Here is an 18,089-nt window from a genome sequence, read left to right on the forward strand (position 1 = left end):
AGGTGTGTGTATGTCTGTGGGTGTGTGTGAAATTATATATATATTTGGTACTGAGGATTGAACTCAAGGCCACTCGGCCACTGAGTCACATCCCCAGCCCTATTTTGTATTTTATTTAGAAACAGGGTCTCACTGAGTTGCTTAGCTCCTCACTTTTGCTGAGGCTGGCTTTGAACTCAAGATCTTCCTGCCTCAGCCTCCCAAGTTGCTGGGATTACAGGTGCACCACCACACCCAGCCATGTGATGGTATTTTTAGCATGGATATGATGTGTTCACCCTCTGAACGTGTTAGCTCAGTATTGAAGGTGCAAATCTTAACAATCTTTTATTTCAGTTTCAAATTTAATATTTAATATTTATCATCTGCAATGTGACATCCCTCCCAATAACATTATTTGAGTCACAAAGTATATATAACCTATCAAATGTAGTACACTTAATATTTCAAGAGAATTTCTACAATAGACAAGCAAAACTTAAACTTAAGAGAAAATATAAATGTTCTTTAATACAATATGCAGAGCTTGGCTTAATAAAGATAATAACTAGTAATTATTTATTGATGTAATTTATAAAATTTTGCTGAATGAATTAGCTAATAAATATTTCTACAAATATATTTTACTAAAGAGAGTTTTGCAAGTAGCTAAAACCTACATATTAAGCCTCTGAAAAAAACTGTATACATTAAAGTTCATTTTGCAAATTTTAATAATTTATTTTCTATAACTATGAATTCCAGCTTAACCCTACTATGGAGCTTGATTAGATTAAATTGTATAGTTACAAAGAAAGGAAATTACATTTGCTAAGAAAAACATCCTTCTGAGGCTCAACAATTCTTCTGAGGTTCAAAAGACACTACACAAAAATATGTCAAAAGATTATTTCTATTTCCTATAGAAAAATGAACAAAACTGTAGTGTTTTAGAATAAAGTACTTAGTGTGTATAACATGAGAAACATTGAAAACAGTAATCAGTGCTTCTTATCGTATTGAATTGTATTTAGACTGACAATGGAAGACAATATAGTATATTATAGACTTAGCTAAATGCTCTTTACCAAGTAATCTGATTTAATTCATTAAAAATTGCTGTTGCATAAAATAAACCATTTTCCTTAAACAGAGCAGAAAGAATATGCAAATTAATTAGTCTTCTCTGGGGTATCACTTGCCATAGCTAAAAAATTCATTGCTTTATATTAAACTGTAAATTTACACATTCTTAATGAAACTCTTGAAAATTCAGATCATACCCTTTATAAGCAAAAAGGTTTCAACTTTGAATTTAGATCCTTTTTCTTCTTCTAATCTATGGACATTAAGTAGCTAAAACACATCTTGAAAATTACCAACTTCTCTCTTCATTAATTAAATGCTTCTACACTTTGCCCTAAAAAAATGTTTTAGTTCATTTTTACAATTTAAAATCATCTGGGTACTTACCCTATTGTTTGAACACCGTTTCTATTGGATTTGATGAAATAATGTTTTCTTCCTTGTCTGGTGATATCAACCCAACCACCCTCATTGTCTATGATACCATAATGAATTGAAGCTCTACAGATGCTGGATTGCTTGAAGGAAGAAAGAGGAAACACCATGATGTTAAAATATTTAATCTCTGCCTGAGACAAAACTACTTGCTACTGATATGACTTTAAATTAAATAAATATGTCTAATAAAAATATACTTAATATAAGTTGCTATATCCCACATGCAAATCTTAAAAATTATAGGGAAGGATTCTATTTCTGTAAAATTAACATTTTTGATACCTACCATTTCATAATGTACACTGCCAATGACTTTAGCTTTACTATCCAAACAGCCAGCAGGACATTCATACCTAAATTAAAGTAATGGAAACAAAATTTAGCTTCTCTGTACACCAGTTTGAAATAAAAAGATTTCTTATATATTGTCAGTTGATTTTGAGAATGATAGTAAGTATTACCTATTACAGGTTGTCCCTTTGCACTGGTCTCGTAATCTTACTTCACAAGAAACAATCTGGGCTAAAAAGGAAAATAAAAGAAAACACCAAAATCATCTAGATAATGTAAAAGCTGCTACATTTGTTTTGTATAATACAATGACAAGTTTGGGTTCATTCTCAAATGAACCAAATTAACAAAATCTACATGGCCTGGCCATCTAGGACAAATTTTAAATTCTTATAGTGATGCAGAGGTCTTACACATTTGCTGTATGCTAATGACCTCATTTCTGTTGCTGTCATCCGATCTTGTCTGGACATGGGTATCATGAACTTGTGCCTGCTGTCGCTCAATTTCATTGGTTTCCTCTTCTCGAGGAGGATAATAGATATCTGACCCTTCTGTCAAAAAGAAAGAGATATTTGATAAAAATTAATCCCAGTTTACATGAGCAAAAGTTACTAAATAATGAAATGCCTGTATACAATATTTAGTATTTAAAACTACAAAAATCAGTACTCTTTTGGCACAGATTTTATCTTAAAGCCATAATGTTATGTACTGCACTGAAGTAAATGAAATACACATACAGGACTTTGAGCCCTTGATTCATCTGTGTGAGTATCTGGCTAATATTCAGTCGAGTCATTTCTAAACTCTGCTTGTATTTCAGTATGTTATCAGTGTTTGGTTTTCATAATGACATCAGAAAATATACATAGTGATTTTATAATGCTAGGTATTAGGAAATGTAAGTTTTGCTTTCCCAAATGAAATCATATTTTTAGAATTTTCAGCAGGATCACATTTAGAATTCTCCCACAAGAAGGATTGATGTGCCTAAAGAAGGATTGGTGTGCCCTTGTTATTTACTACAATATCCATTTCCATGGAAAATATTTTTTAAGAAGGAATTCAGTGTTCAAAAATTTCATCTTGACAATGGGAGATAGTTTCAAGCTTTAAATATAATGTAATGATTAAATGTAATGATTCTTGATGCAAGTTTCCAGCAGGAAAAGTTACATTTTCATTTTACAAATCAGAAAAAAAATGGAGAGATTTCAAAAAGTAGAAAATGCCTGGTGAGGTGTTTGTATAGAAGGTGTAGGTGTAGAGCCATATCATATATAAATATAAAAGAACATCAAGGGCACTTTCTTAGGGGGGAAATATGGGTTTTGAGCTCCTTCTTGTGAGTTGTAGAAAATGTGCAATGACCCAAAGGTAGGAGAATATTCCAGGAAACATTCCAAAAAATCTTGGATTCCCTACTGGCTGATTTGTCTTAGGGAGAGTGTTAGCAGGTTTAAATATGAAGGCCATAAGAATGACCTCCAAAAGATATGTAATTGGCAGATGAAGGAAAACTTCAAATGTTTGGACATTTTCCAATTAGTCATATGTATAAAATTAGATGTTTATTTTTCAGAAATTAAGACTGATCCACAAGTAATTTATCATGATAAAGTGAAACTTAAATAGCTAATAAATAAGAAATTGTTCTGGTCTGTTCTGAGAGAAGGGGTGGGGAGATGGAGGAAATTTTAATGATAACTTTTAATGATAACTTTAATGATAAAAAGTAAAGTTGTTTTCAAATGATCACAAATAATTGATATTTTATGTTGAAACAGGAAAAAAAAGAACCTAGTGAAAGGAGGAGTTTGAGAAGAGTAAGGAGAAGTTAAAAAGAAATTATAAATAGAATACAAAAGGAAGAATGTAAGGAAGGGTAAACTGGGGCCAGGAGGAAGGACACATCTAGAAATCAGCCTTGGGAAAGAGCTGGGTTATAGGGAGCTGTGAGCTAATCTTAGTTTCTCACCTGGAAAAGTTACACGTGGCATTTTGCAGATGATAAAAAATAACACAGAGGCAGAGGAGTTGAGAGGCCTAGCTCAGACCTATGTGTTGTATTTCCTGTATCAAACCCTCTTATTCTCCCTACTGTGAGGAGAGTGAATCAGAGGGAGAGGCCCTGATGTTGTGTTAGTGCCAGTCACTCCACAGACAGATCCAGGACCAAGAAAGTGGAGACTCTGCAATAACTGTCTTGCTAATCCTTTCCAACTAAGGACTGCTCACTTTTACTGGCCATTTGCTTTGTTGCTTTGAGCTAGGAAGGATGACAAGCCAGGATCAAACTTTCAGAAGCTCAGGAATCATGGACTCAGGCTCAGTAAGAAGTTAAATGAAAGCTGAGACACAAGGAAATTTAATTTAATTGTCTCCCCTTTCTTTGGTCCTAAGTACATGTTGTGCTTTGTTCTTCTAGAAGCTGGTCAGCTGAAAGGCCATTGCACAATGCTCATCACAGAGAGAGCAGCAGGAAACCCACCTTCTCAAGTAGCATATGAAGGGATTGATCCTGAGAGCTGGTCCTGTTCCTAGGCTGCCCCCATATCACTAATATTTTACATATATATATATATATATATATATATATATATATATAGAGAGAGAGAGAGAGAGAGAGAGAGAGAGAGAGAGAATATGTATATTATATATTGTCCTGTATATAATTATAATTATATTCATAATATATTTCAGATTTTTATAATCTATCCTGTCTCCATCCCTAATGCCTGTGTTCTTGCCCATAACATCATCATCATTCCCTTGGATCATGACAATTGCCTCTAAATGATATTTTTACCATTAATATCAAGTCTCATCCCCAATCTCACTTCTAGTTTCTGATTCCTGTGTTGCCAAAAGAGCTTCAGGAGCAGGAATATGAGCAAGCCATATCCTTGCTTGACTAACTGTATCCTCTACGTCTGCATTGCCCTCATCTATAGACGTCAAGTGCTTTATGATGAGTCTGCATAACTTGGCCCCTCTCAGTGGCCTGGTCCTAACTATAATAGTTTACCCTTCTTCTTCCAGTCTCTTATCCAGCCTTGTTTTATTTCTCTCACTTCCCTGAATGTACAGGGGAGTGTTTCCTTTCTGGGTGTGTGCCTGTTCTTTTTCTTCTCTTAGAGCATATCCCACCTTCTCTATCCACTCTCGTCTTGTTTCTCTTGATCGCCATCATTTTTTCCCAAGTCTCCCTTGTCCCAGGGCTGGGTTAAGTGTCTCTGTAGTTTTCACTTTCCACCTGTCACATCATCTCTGCTAGTTTTTCATCTCTCTCATGTCCTTCAGTGAGTTCCAGGGTGATAGACTCTGTTTTCCCTATTCATCATCATTTGTCAGAATTTAGTGCAGCATCAAGGGTAAAATCAGAAATTAACACATACACATGGACTTGCTGCAAATTTCAACCAGGCATTAAAAAGCCCTCCAATTTAATGTCCTGTTGATAGGCAAGGATTTTGTGTCCAGATTAACTGCTAATTGAATTTATATCCTTTAAGAAAAGAACTCCTCAGGGAACAAACAAACAAACAATTTGTGTCCCTAAATGCCAGAGATCATTGCAAACACAGGGCATTAAACATGTCCTGGACATGGGATATCATTCTCTCATACAGTTAATGAGTTGTGGTTTATGGCACAGTTAAAATATGTCATGTCTAGGGAGGAAAAAGGTACTCATATAACAGCATCAAAACAAATTTCTGTTGACTCATTTATCTCATTATCATGAGAATCAATATATGAGTGGGCAGGGTTTTATTTGGGAATCACTAAGGCCCAGGATCAAACCCAGTGTCCAATGTTGCCTGTCTTGTGAAAAACCTCCACTATATTGTTTCAACTTGCCTCAGCCTCTGGTTCCACATGTATCCATGGGAATGCAAACACTTTGACTCATAGAGTTAGAGAAATGCTATGTTTATCACATGAAATAGCATTTTCACATAGAATGTTTAGAGTAAATGCATGTTATAAACAGAACTGTGGTGAATTGATAGGACACAGCCTACTTTTCATAAAACACATTTTCATCAAGTTTATATTTTATATTAGACTCTTGACTAGACTGGGATACAAAAATAAATGTAACTCTACTCTTGGGGACTATAGGCTAAAATGAAGACCTAATTATGACCTAATAACATAAAGTATTTTTTGCCATAGTGTGTCTGTCAAAATATGAAAAAGAACTTTGAAAAAAATTAGCTCAGTAATGGCAAATGTTGTCAGAGGTATGAAAACATGAAACCACTTTGCATCACTGGTTGTAGAATAGAGGGTATTACATTCTGGAGAATATTCTAGCTATATCCAGCCCAATGAAGCATAGTACATTTCTGCATATCTTCTCTGAGCACATATTGAGAGTGTGTACACTGCATGTTTGGTTGGAAGTAGCATGAGGGAAAATGTGTCAGCTGCCCATCATGGATACCCAGAAAGTCCTGAGACCCCACAGGCTGGATGTACACAAATCAAGTTAGGATATTTAGAAAGTAGAAGAAACAAAAGGAAAAAAAAAACCCACAAATTTTCATAGATATAAATATTAACTGCAAAATAACAGCATAAATACATTGATATGTAAACAAAAGAGTATTACTAAAAACATTAGACTGATTGACTATGATGTGAGGATGGAAGTGGGGATACACGGGGTTGAGTAAATGAAACATGATCAGGTTTGGTAAGGACAAATCCTAAAAATGTGTCTGAGTTAGTCAACACTATTCACTGAGCAGGAAGAAAGTGACTTCTAAAAAACACATTTTTTTCTTAGGGTTAAGGAGAAAAATGCCATAGAAGAGCATTCATTCATTAAATTTAACAAATATTTATTTTGTGCTTATAATGTGCCTGGCTCTGTTTGCTAAGGAAAAACAAAGAACAAAACAGTCCAAATCCCTGAACCTAATGAAACTTAGATTTTTATTAGTGAGGAGGAAGCCTATAAAGAAGTACAAAAATTAATACATACAGCAATTTCATATGACAGGGATGCTATGAATAAAGATAAATCAGTCAGAAATTATTGAATGCCTGCAAGAGAAGGGACCCTCAGAAGAAGGAGGTCATATAAGTCCAGTTTGCAAACATTTCATCAGAGATATAAATAAAGATGGGGAGAGACAAAGAGAACTATCCAAAGATCCAGGCTGGAAGGAGGTAGAAGACTGCTGAGACAACAGTGTGAGGGAAGTGAGTGAGTCCATGGCTTTGCAAGAGCAATTGGTGAGAAAGGCAAAAATGAAGGAGCAAGAGGAACACTGAAGACTAGGTCAAATGAAGGGCATTAGCCAAGCCTTGTGGGATTTCGGAGGGCAAATTCATGGATTTGGATAGGATTCTGAGTCTAGTGTTTTTCTAGTCACAAATTTGAGTTGAAAGAAGTTCCTTTTAAAAGCTATTCTTTTATCTTCTAGGAAGATAAAATGAAAAATCACTTAGAATGCAATTTCAGTTATCCAGATAGGAGATGAGGGTGGTTTGACCCGGGGGTGATCAGGGCTTCAGAAGAATATTCCCTTAATTTTCAGTGAGAAAGCACAAGATAGGATATTTTGGAATGAAGGAAATGATTCAGAGATGTGGACTTTCCAGATGATTTAGAGCACAGAGTAAATGAGAGAGAGAAATGAACACAAAGGGAGACTGAAAAGCCACATTAGAAAGGGTTGAACTACAAACTAAGAAATTTGACCTCTTTCCCACAAACCATCAGGCGGTCAAGGAATGGCCTAATATAACCTTGGCTTTTATCATTGATGACCCTTGTGAATGGTGGCTTGGAAGAGGGTAAAGGCAAGAAAAAAGGTGAACAAAACTGACTAAAATCATAGCAGTGCACAAAGATAAGAAAAGGCTTGTTCATGTAATTAAGTATGCAAGGTACTTAAAGTTCTGCATAATGGATATGGTAATTATACCTACTACTCTGGTTTCTTGGAATGTTAAATGAATTAGTGAATGAAAAGTGCTTAGAATAGGATCAGACACTTGGTAATCTCTCAATAAGCATCAACTATTATCTATATATTACAAAGAATAACATTGTTATTTCTCTATACTATTCTATTTTCTAGTATTACTTCTATAGACTAGGCCTGCAGGAGCTACAGAGAATATTTAAATGTCTACCATTTGTATGGGCAGAAATTACTTAAAGAACTTGTATACTGCTGTAATTTATAGCAGAATTAAAACTTTGGTGGGCACATATGCATGGTAGTATAGAAAGAAAAGAGATGATAATCTAAAATAAGGATGCTATGGAAATTTTTTTTCTTGTTTGTTCTTTTTTTTTTTCTTTTTTGTTGTTGTTTTGTTTTGAGGGGGCAGAGAAAATTTTTAGAAGGAGCAGAGTGAGCAGGAAGAAACTTTGAGATGTGGCCTGACATTAAGTTGAAAAGATAAACTTTGAAAGCTGGCTGATATTGCATCCAGGCCGTGTCATGTTTGAGCTTTGTGATATTTGGCAACTTCTCCCTCTGAACCACAGTTGCCTCATCCTAGAAATAATAACAAAACTCTAAGTTATTTCATGACAGGTCCATGATTAAAAATTAAGATAATGCAGATGGAATTAAGATAATGCAGCATGGTGTCTGGTATACCTTAAGAAAATAACCAATATTGCTCTTATACTTTGCTTATTATACTGATTCAGGCAAATCATATGCAAAACATTACGAGTTTCCACCCACTGGTTTCTGTCTTCATTTAAAAGCTGTCTTTCTCCCTTTGTGAAGGGCAAATCCTGCTCCGACATTTGCATTTTGCTTCCTTGGTTTTCTCTGTTTTTGCCTCTATATCAACAAAACCTACCTTTCAAATTAAAGGGAGATTTAATGTTCTTAAGTGTAGCTGCCCCTCTTGCCTTAGAAAAGTGGCATTTTGATGCAATTTGCATAGACTTCCAGAGTGGAATATGCTCTATAAAGTTTGCACAATATACAGGGATAACATGGCAATGAATCAGTGTCAATAGCAGATATTTGAATATGTAGCTATTTATGAGCAAAATATATAGTGATATGAAGATTTGCTTTAAGGTAACAAAATCAGTATTCTTCTTTCAGCCCTTAGCCCTGTGTTTTCTCACATTAAGACAATTGAATTGGAGCACTTAGAAGCTAATGGAAATTAACATGGAGCTACTCAAGTTATTTTAAGGGCTGTAGATACAGAGGTTTGGAGGGAACTTTAACACATTGTTTTGCAGTTTAATCTTAAACAACCTTGGAAGTAAAAAAAAAAGTCATTTTATTAAAAGGCCCCCTGTAACTTTTGAAAGTGTACATGAAATGCTTAAAATCATTAGTCTTTAAATTTTCATTTCTTAATATAAAAACACTTATGCGTATAGAATTCTTAATATACAGAATTTAAAATATGTTTCTCTGTAGGCTATGCCTATTTGGTGGGACCCAAAGTTGTGGGATATTTTTAGCCCCTCAATATTCTAAAACATTGAGTACTCTATACTAAGTCTGTCTTGTCTTAGGTTTCTTACTTGGATTCTCCTTTTCTACAATCTTGTAATTCTCCTCTGAAATGTTTACTTGCTGTTGTTGTGTTTGGGCACATATAGCAGACCCAGAGTGGTCATCAGGGGCTACCCATTCACTTCTTTCAGAAGTCAAGTCAGAGACAGACTATGCAACTTGTCTGAGCTCACTCAAATAATACACAGTATACAAAGGCTTTCCAACCAGTTTTACCTGTCACCAGAGTATTTCCTGATGACAAATACGCTCTACTGCCTTCTGAGGCCCCTTTTGTGGATTCTTACTGTGCAAACTAATAATAATAATAATAATAATAATAATAATAATAATAATAATAATAGAACATTAATAATGCTGATCTTACAATTAGAATAATGAAGATGGCTTAAGTTTATTGAGAATAACTGGTCTAGTTATTGACTCCTTTAACTCTTTATATTTATTACAACTTTAAGGTGGGTTCTCACATTACAGAGAAAAAACTAGGCACAAGACGATTGTGTAACTATTCTGAAGTTATACCCCTAGCACGTTGCAGTTGTACAGTTAAAATCCTAGAAGATCAACTCAGAGCTATACTCTGAAATCATGATATAAAATTTATTTCCAAATCTTAATCTTATACCTTTAAATTTAATCTAAGTGAACATATATTTGTGTCCAAAACATCTCATTCTTGATGCCTATTGAACTTGCATTTTGGTGTGTCTCATCCCATCAAGTTCTGTGCTCCCCATCTGTAACTACTCAGTGGGATTTTCTGTTAGCCAACCATTTATCCTTATTAAAGACCAGATTTAAGAATTCAGTCCATTGACTCATCCTGATTAAACTTATTTTCTTCCTTGATTGATCAATCCCTACACACTTTGCAAACGTTGCCAATTACAAACAAACCAAAAAAAAAAAAGGTATGCACTTCTTGCTTTCTTCTAATTCATTAACAAAATATTTTGTGCAGTTTAGAACTTAGGCACTTAGATGGGTTGTAACTTTAAATTTCTAGGAGTTTCTTCAATTGTTAAGCATTCAGGAAATAATTATTAAACATCTGAAATGCAAGAAGCATCACAGGAAAGCCATGGTAAATGCAACTTTTAGCAAGAATATACTATTTTCTTATGCATTTCAACTCAAAAAAAGGATTAATGTACTAACCAGATAAGAATGCAAGTTAATGATAAGTAACCTAAAAGAGCTATGCTGGGTAAAAACTTTTCTCTGAAGGGTTGATTGTGCAAAGCTCTGAACAATGAGCTGGACTTAGCTGGAAACAGGGGGTAAGAAAGCCTGGTAGCCTCTCAATTAATTTTGCTTTGACTCTAGGTGATTTTGTATTGGTTGAGCCATTATCTTAATAGGATGTGGAAGATAAAGCATTCACGTTAGACAAACCTCAACAATATTCTTCCTCATGTTTATCCAAATTGGGTGTTTTATGGGATGCAGGGAAGTGTCATAAATTAATAATGTCTTACATTTAAAAATCCCTGAAACTAAACAATTTGGAAAATAGTGTTAACCAACTTTAGTTTCCTAATTGCAAAACTTTTCAGATCTTTTATTACTCTTAAACATGTTGTGAATCTCTAAAAAGGAGTTCCAAAGTGCACTTTTTTTCCTAAAGTTATTTGTATTCTTTTTTCTCTGCCACATATTAATTATCTAAATTATTTTTTTTAAATTTCCAGCACACAGTTTGGGAAATGTAATTTAGTTTAATTTAACCCTTAGGCTCCATTGCTTGAGGTCTTTCTAAAACATTTCTATGAGTCCTTTCTCAAACGAGAAATATCTGATGAAGGAAAAATATTCCTAATTTTTTCAAATAAGTGAAATATGTAAGACTCTTCCTAATTATCTTCATCTTGTGAATTTATATCCATTGCCTTGGTGATCCATTAGTATCCAGTAACATCCAAATGATAATTTTATTTTGTGCTTCTCAGAGAAGGGCTGTATATTTCAAAGGTGAACACTAGGTCGGGACTGAACCATTGGAGCCTGGATTAGTCATATTTTATTTTTATAAGAAAGCCTCTTTATGCTTTACAAGAACCCTTTTCTAAACTTCATTAATAAATAAAAAATAAAAAGCCTGCATATGAATAAATGTTGAAAGAGCCTTCCTTGATATTTTTTTTAAAGTTTCTAAAAATAGTTTCTATCTTTATCTACAAACTTAATGCAGTTAGAAGAGCAACTGGGAATGTCATTATGTTACAAGTTTGTCAGCAAAAGTGAAGAGACAGAAGAAAGCCCTGACTTGAAATACAAGACATCTTTGTACAGTTCATTTACTCAGTGCAGGTTATTTACAGTATTTTTCTTGATTGCTGTAGATTGTATAATGTCAACATGGGACAAAATTTATAGACCAAAATGCACAAGAGTCAAATGGCCTTCTGGAGTGGAGCTGATCACTTTAATATGCTAATATATCACCACAGTTCCTAGGATATGCTTCTATTATTACTCATACATCATGTTAAGTTGTTTACATGTCTTTTTCACTAGTAGCCTGAGAGTTTTTTTTTATTTTATTTTTCCCCCCTCCTCAGGTGAAGTCTAAGCCTTGTCTGGTTTTTACTTATTTCCCCTAATGCTTAGCACACCTCCTGATATAAAGCATAATATAAAGGTTCAAGACATTTACTATTTCATTGGAACAAATATTATATTCTAAGAATTGCACCTCTAAGACCTAATAGAATAGCATCCATGAAAATCTAATCATGTAAGTGTGTACACAATCACCCCTCCTGGTGTTGGGATCGATGGTAGATTGAAAGCTGCCTTTTGGGAATATTTACACCAAGGAGATTGGTAAGTATTATAATCACCATTTCTCCCTTCACAAGTTTTTAAACAATTCTTGGCACAGCACTTCCTAGGTCTCCTATTTTTTTGCTCCTCTGCTCTATCTCACTCCTTTTCTTTTGGTCTCCTGTGCAGCAGTGGGAAGAATTTCTGGGCTTAAAATTTTCCTATTTAAGTTTTGTAGATTCTGCACCTGTCCTTAAAACTTGTCCCCTGACTTTGCTTTTATTCTCTCTCTTTTTCCCCCTCCCCCTCCCTCCCTCTCTCCCTCTCTCCCTTCCTCCCTTAGCCGTAGCAAGGCTCATTCACATATTGCCTATAACCAAAGGGAATCAAGTTTTGTTATTAGTGACCTGAGCATGGGGAAAAAGCATAAATTTCACAATTAGAGTCGGAAACCTACCTCCATTTCTTAGCTCTGTGTCTTTGAAGGAGTTACTTGACCTCTCTAATCCTCTACTCTATAATCTGTAAAGGAGACAATAAAGCCAATGACACAATTTTACTTGAGGATTATATGACCACATTTCTAAAATATTTAACCGAACACTGGCTACAGAATAGAAAGACGATGAACTATGCACTTGCTCTGTTGGCAGTACATCTGTGTTTAAACATGATTGAAAAGAATGGATGCTAGGCTGTGGGGCTCCTGCATTGTGTGTTCTGAGCAGAAATCTCTGAGTCTCAGCTTTCCCACTTATCTTGCTTGCCTCCCTTACAGTACATTGGAAAGGATTCCATGTGATAATACACATGGGAAGTTTGGAAAAAATATGGGAATAAATAACGAAAGGCAGCTTAGAAATACACCCATGCTTAACAAAGAATTTCGTTTTTAATTTTTTTAAAGATGGACACAATATCTTTATTTATTTAATTTATATTTATGTGGTGCTGAGGATCAAACACAGTGCCTCACATATGTGAGGCAAGTGTTCTACCACTGAGTTATGACCCTAGCCCCAGAATTTTATTTTTTTAACTGGAAAATTTATTGGAAGAGAAAATACTAAAAGCACTTAATTGCACTGTTGTGGTGCTATTGAAAAGAAAACCAAAATTAAGCCTAATGTATAACTAAAGGGAATTATTAACTAGACTAAAATATATACAAATAGTAGAATGATCTGCCAACATTAAAATTATTTAAACATAAACCTGAAGCAATAAATCCCATATTGTTATCACTGAGTGGATTATTGATGATTTTCTTTTAACTGCTTTGCATATTCAAATGAATTTATGATGAATATATAAAATGAGAGTATTATTGTATAATAGAAATAGCAGTAATAAACATTTTTAGAAAAGCTTTTTTTCATTTATGGGTTCTTCAAAATACAGTGGAATTTTAAAAAAATAAAATTTATAAGACAATGCAGAAAGTAGAAATAATATAAGGGCAGTGTTAACAAAGTAAGTCAGGAGTAAATTTTTTTTAATTTTGTGCATTTTGGTTTTATAAAGTTTTATATTGAGTACATGTCAATTTTTTTTATAAAAAGAGCAAACAAAAATATATCAATAAAATATAAGGAAACAATATTTAGACATTAGCTTTATTATCATCCAATCAGAAATATTTATTATTCAGTTAAAGATCTGTTAAAGGTGTTTACAAATTACCTCCAACATCTTTTGTAAAAGGCCACTCTAAAAGGAACATCAGGGACTGGGGTTGTGGCTCAGTGGTAGAGCGCTTGACTAGCATGCCTGACATACTGGGTTTGATCCCTGGCACCACATAAAAATAAAGAAATAAAATAAAAGAACATCAGTTGATTTTCAAAGTCTCATAGATGTAAGACGTCCCTTAGTGCCTTGATACCTATCTAATACATGTTAGTACTTCTTCTTCTTCTTCTTTTTTGTGTTAATTGGGAATGGAGGATTAAAATACAGTAGAAATAGAATTTTCCAAGGTCAATGAATACTTGTTTCCTGATTTCAGGAATACATTTCTTCCACTGGGCACTACTATTCTGGTACATTAAATGTAGTGGTGAAGAAAGTACACCCATGATGCCAGAGAAGGAGGTGAGGTAAGCTGTAAGCTGTTGGTGGAAAAAATTCATTCTCAAAATGTTTCCAAATGGGGTGCAGGTCTAAACTTCTCTTGTATCTTGCAAGACCATCAGTAAAAATCCATAGGTCCTAGACTCTTCATTTCTACTGAGAGACCTTCTTTCCCTAGCCAAAGTTTCTTGATGGAGGTATAAATGCAAGTCCTGGGATTCGCAAGTCACATTGTCAAGATCCAATTTCTATGCATCTCAGAAATGTAGCCATTGCCCTAAAAGAAAATCCAAGAGCTACAGTCACTGAGGTCTTTGAGTCTTCCCTGCTCCAAATTCTTAAGGTATAAGGTTGACATATCTGTTTTCTATGCTGTAAACTACCTCATTTTTATTCTAAATTTATTTATTTTTTTAATCTAATAATGTAGGTAATCAGCTCCTTCTGCTTAACACAGACAGATGTTAACTAATACAGTATATGTCTATCCAAGGAGAAACAAAGAAACCCATCATTTGGATGAAGAGTGTGAGATTATTCAGCTTAATGTTAATTATGTGATTGATAATGATCATGGATATACTTATCCCACATCTTCCTTTAAGAATGAGGATAACCACAGAGAATGAATGTACTCCAAATCCGAAGGTGAATCATCCAAACTTCACTGGAATGGAAGTTATGTCATGAAAGAGGACCCAACTAGCATTAAGTCTGAATCATGAGTTGAAAATAGGCATGGAAGAGAATCAGCAAATTTCATGGTTAGTGAAAGGCATGGATTTGTGCCTGAAGTCTTTTTATTGTAGTCAAATTGGTAGGAAAAAAAGATGTTCTGTGGGATGGGCAATACAGGCACACACCCGCACCCATGCTCGCGCGCGCACGCACACACACACACACACACACACACACACACAAATTCCCTTTAAGAAGCCAACCAGTGTAAAACATCACTTTACTGTAACAGAAGTACTTGTTAACATTGTTATAATGCTTCCATGTCCTACACAGATGTTATTTCTATTCTTAATCTAATATCTATACTGGTGATTTCCATCCCTTATTTTTGAATAAGCCATGACACCTTCAATTATCTCAAGACACAGTGAAAATTTATCAAAGATTCTTGAAACAGAATTAAATGTCATACCTGCTAATTATAAAAATAAATGCGGGTAAGAGATAGTTTATGTCATAGATTTAAATGGATGGATTTTAAATGCTGCTGCTTCTTCGTGGAGGTTTGGAACTGCTGATTTGGGAGCTGCAGAATAAGCTGAATATATCAAAAGATGCAGGCAGAGAAAGCTGTGCTTGTGATGAGGAGAGATTGAGAGCTGGTAACAAAAGCTGTTGAGTTGAGAACACCTTGCCACTTATTATAGTTAAGATAGCTTGCCTTGCCTTGGCTCTTTATTTTAATGTAGATGTCTGAAAGTGAGTGGGTTATTGAGGAAAAAGGAGAGAGGTTATGTGTCTTCACAGGGCAGGATGGCAATTGAATGACTACCAAACTCATACCCTGTGATGTTAATATATGCACTCATTGTTCCACCCTCTTTTCTAGTAATGGTAAACAACATTTGTCACTTGCAATAGACTACTTTTCACTTCCAAACTGATGGTGAGCTGACATTTGTATTTCAAGTATCAAAGCTCAGGCTGCAGAAGCAAGAGGCCCAGAGAAGATGTATGTGGTGGGTAGAAAGAGGGAACAGGACAAGGTTCAAATGTGCAATTCAGCAAATCATTCATAAGTCTGGCCTCCATGACAGGAGATGGCCTAATGCCTCATTAATTCCCACGGAGATGACTATGATATATCACCCCCTTTTGATCTGAAACTAAGTAATGTGTTTTAAAAAAAACTAATTTGCACATGTTTAATGCATTCATTAAGCTATTATAGTCTTTCAATAAGAGATTTAATAGCAAATTAACATTTCTTTAAATACAAAATCATCCTGTCCCCCACAAAGTCCTCTGTTAATACAATTGTTTTGTGTTTTGAATGCAATGTGCTACAAAAGAAAACATTTGTCACTAGGGTGGGGTTGAAAATAACCAGGTTCTTCCATTTATTACACAATTAGCCACCTCAGGACATTATTTTGTCCCCACTACAATAAATCTTTCTGGGGAACAAAAGAACCATGGACCTAGATGTGAGAAGGTCAAAGACAAATAAACAAAATCTCAAAAGGCTCATTTTATGAATTGGTGATGGTGAACTGGAAAAAAAAAGAGTTTTAATAGTAAGGTTTGGGAAACAAAGGAAATTCTCTTGTTTAACATTTAAATATCAATGTTACCCTATTATTTATTTAGCTCCTATTATGTATTAGGCACTGGGGTAGATGATGTAAGAGACAACATGAATAAAAGGACAAAAGCCAAAAACGTGTATTTTTTTTGTCTAGATAAGGCTTTTTGTTAATATCTACTAAGTGATATGTGCCACATTGGCTATGATGAATAAATCATGGCCTGTTTTTTTTTTTTAGAAAGTTACAGAGGACTATAAAAGATAAGCATGTGTCCAAAGATCCATATACAATTCCCTAAATCTTAAATTATGGGAATACACCGAGTGCTGTGGGAGCAAAGATGAAGGAAGTTCTAATGCAAATTAGATATGTAGAGAAAGCTTTGTCTCTGGGCTGAAGTTTAGACTGCATTTCTAAGACTAGGATACATTAGGAATGCAGATATGAGTGGAAAGCAAGCCCCAAATTGAGTGACAGCATGAGAAACTGTGCAAAGGTTATATGTAATGTATAATGGAAAAATAAATACAAATACATGGTTTGGCTTTTGTCTGAGTTTGGGCTGCTATAACAGAATACCATAGACCAGGTGACTTAATCCGCAAGGAATATTGAATTCTCACAGTTCTGGAGACTGGCAACTCCAATATGAACTGCTGGTAGATTTGGTGTCGGTGAGGGCCCTCTTTCTGGTTCCCTAACGGCCATCTTACTGTGCTTTTGTTACTGTGTAGGGGTGTTGGGTTCATTGTCTCTTCTCAGCAAAGAATTGAAGAACAGCATACAGAGATAGCAAGTAAACAGCAGGTTTACTGCAAAAGTGGCAGTAACAGGCTTCTCCAAAAAGAAGGGTCCAGGAGGCACAAGTTTGGTGGCAAGGTTTTGGCTTGTTCTTTTTAGGGAGCCTAGAATTTCCTCCTTTCTTTATCTCCTTCCCTGTCCATGTTCATCTCACTATTGTTAATTGGTGCCCCCTGTTTCCACAGATCTATTTTAGTTTTTCTATTGGATCCCTCCCACTTACGAGTATGAGTTTGGAAGTGTCTGTGTGATTGGGTCCCTGGTTTTTGTCCAGGAGCATTTTTTTCAGCAGGAAAGTTGACCTCATGGGAAGATCCTCTCCATGTTCCTTAAGTCTGGTCCTGACCCAGAATACCTTACTTACTGTCTTGCTTTGACTGCCTACACCCTTCTACATCTCCCTCACTCTCATATAGCAGGACAGTAAGAAAACTCCCCAGGGTCTCTTTAACAAGGGCACTCACCATGTTCATGAGAGCTTCACACTCAGGATCCAATGTTATCCCAAGGATCCCAACTTCTAATACCATCACATCCAGGGGCATGATTTCAAACAGTGAATTTTGTAGGGAAATATTCCATTTACTTCAAAACGTTTGATTATTTGAACTTGAATCAGTTCTTCTTTATAGAAATTAAAGAGCCACAGAGGTCACATTGATTGATTAGTGTCCACAAAGATGTTCATATGGCATTCTGAAAATGGGCTTGACCTAGCAATATAACTACAATGTTTCTATTGAAAATAATATATCTGCTAAAAGTAATGTATATTAATTATGTATTAATATATTTATTAGTTTTAATAACTATCATATAATTAATAATTAATAATATGTATTAGTGTGCATTAGAA

At 34.9% G+C, this 18,089-nt stretch overlaps 1 protein-coding gene across 1 annotated transcript in view; it reads right to left on the bottom strand.

The window, feature by feature from the left end:
• Positions 1-17,778, bottom strand: part of LOC144372865 (cysteine-rich secretory protein LCCL domain-containing 1-like) — a 31,117-nt gene extending 13,339 nt beyond the window's left edge. The window contains exons 1-5 of the mRNA XM_078036112.1: positions 17,598-17,778; positions 2,208-2,348; positions 1,965-2,025; positions 1,790-1,856; positions 1,453-1,583 (exon numbers count right to left, since the gene is read on the bottom strand). Of these exons, the coding sequence (XP_077892238.1) occupies positions 1,453-1,583; positions 1,790-1,856; positions 1,965-2,025; positions 2,208-2,348; positions 17,598-17,778 (581 nt within the window). The remainder of the gene's footprint in view (positions 1-1,452; positions 1,584-1,789; positions 1,857-1,964; positions 2,026-2,207; positions 2,349-17,597) is intronic.
• Between the last annotated feature and the right edge of the window lie 311 nt (positions 17,779-18,089).

The sequence above is a fragment of the Ictidomys tridecemlineatus genome, unplaced genomic scaffold (genome assembly GCF_052094955.1).
Source record: "Ictidomys tridecemlineatus isolate mIctTri1 unplaced genomic scaffold, mIctTri1.hap1 Scaffold_178, whole genome shotgun sequence".
In the NCBI taxonomy this organism is placed as follows: Eukaryota; Metazoa; Chordata; class Mammalia; order Rodentia; family Sciuridae; genus Ictidomys; species Ictidomys tridecemlineatus.